At 38.4% G+C, this 1,253-nt stretch overlaps 2 protein-coding genes across 2 annotated transcripts in view; one reads left to right on the forward strand and one right to left on the reverse strand.

The window, feature by feature from the left end:
* Window positions 1-407, forward strand: part of LOC104710852 — a 3,682-nt gene extending 3,275 nt beyond the window's left edge. The window contains exon 6 of the mRNA XM_019230427.1: window positions 312-407. The gene's annotated coding sequence lies outside the window, so the exon portion shown is untranslated. The remainder of the gene's footprint in view (window positions 1-311) is intronic.
* LOC104710854 (AT-rich interactive domain-containing protein 4) overlaps window positions 673-1,253 on the reverse strand; it is a gene marked incomplete at its 5' end in the record, with an annotated part of 5,634 nt that continues 5,053 nt past the window's right edge. The window contains 1 exon segment of the mRNA XM_010427512.1: window positions 673-894. Coding sequence (XP_010425814.1) covers window positions 787-894 — 108 coding nt within the window. The 3' untranslated portion in view covers window positions 673-786.

A 1,253-nucleotide genomic window follows, 5' to 3' on the forward strand; every position in this document is an offset into this window, starting at 1 on the left:
CTGAAAATATAGAACCTGAGGAAAGTTGTGTGGTATGAACAGGGGCGTTTGTGGGAGTATCTCTAGAAGGAAATGTGGTGGTAACAAGAAGGGACATGAATGTAAAGTTCTATGGCGATCCATACCTATCCACATCAGACATTCTACTTGGGATGGTGGATCAACCCAAGGCAGCCGAACCATTGTACACTGCCCTCAGGGATCTCTACGCAGGTTTACGCCCGTAGCCTCCATTCACATTACAAACTACTCTTTGTATATAAACGTTTCTCAGATTGGTTTCATAAGTTCGAAACTATTCAAGTGTACATGTACATAAATTGTTTCCCTCAAGAACCAAACATTTGCTGCACCAGACTATGAACGTTTTAGGATTATATTTATTTTATCAAAGCTTGTTTACCTTTTTAAATCTTTATCTCTTTGCGGTTCTATTTGTCTATGGTAGAAACGCTGTCATAAGCTTAAAAGAGGTTTAAGCGAGACTTCATTTGTAAATCAGCTTGAATTGTTCGAACTTGTTAAATTTGTTTCTTACAGTTGAAAACAGATTCATTTCAACTTTTAAGTTCTGTCCACGATTGTTTCTTTTCATTCTCCATCTTCCTTTTGTGGGGGTAATCTATCATTTAAAACTTTTAGAGTTTCACCAATTATCATTACGATTATGGAAAGAAAAAAAATACTTGCATTGCGAAAAACTCGTGAAAGATCAGAGGAGGAATCAATCAATCATTAGTTTTCAAAGCAAAAGTAAAAACAAAAGAAGAAACGTAATAAAGCTAATTAAGGGACAAGCAAGCCACCATTAGAAGTCTTCTGAGTCTTCTTCCTATAATTAGAGACGCTACAATTTGGGCAGACATATTCCAACCCATCCGTTTTCGCATAATCCTGTCATATCATATGTTTAAATCAGTCACTACACAGAGGCAGTTGATGATATTACGAGTTTGTGTTTGCTTTTACCTTGAAGGCCCCGAGGCCGGGTCTTCTGTCACATCCGAAATGAGCCCACTCTCCACACGATCCACAGTTCACCCAGTCACCAGCCGTGCTACTGTTTCAACCAAGAAAATCAATGCGTTATTATTAACAAGTAACCTTCTCAAGCGAGAGAGAAAGAAGGTTCTTATAATGTACCTGCGACATATTAGGCAACACTCTCCATCAACATCATCATGAGCATATTCATACTCCAGTAGATACGTCTCATAGTGTCTCTTAAGTGTATTGCCCACTCCCTGCCATAA

The sequence above is a fragment of the Camelina sativa genome, chromosome 9 (assembly GCF_000633955.1).
Source record: "Camelina sativa cultivar DH55 chromosome 9, Cs, whole genome shotgun sequence".
Lineage (NCBI taxonomy): Eukaryota > Viridiplantae > Streptophyta > Magnoliopsida > Brassicales > Brassicaceae > Camelina > Camelina sativa.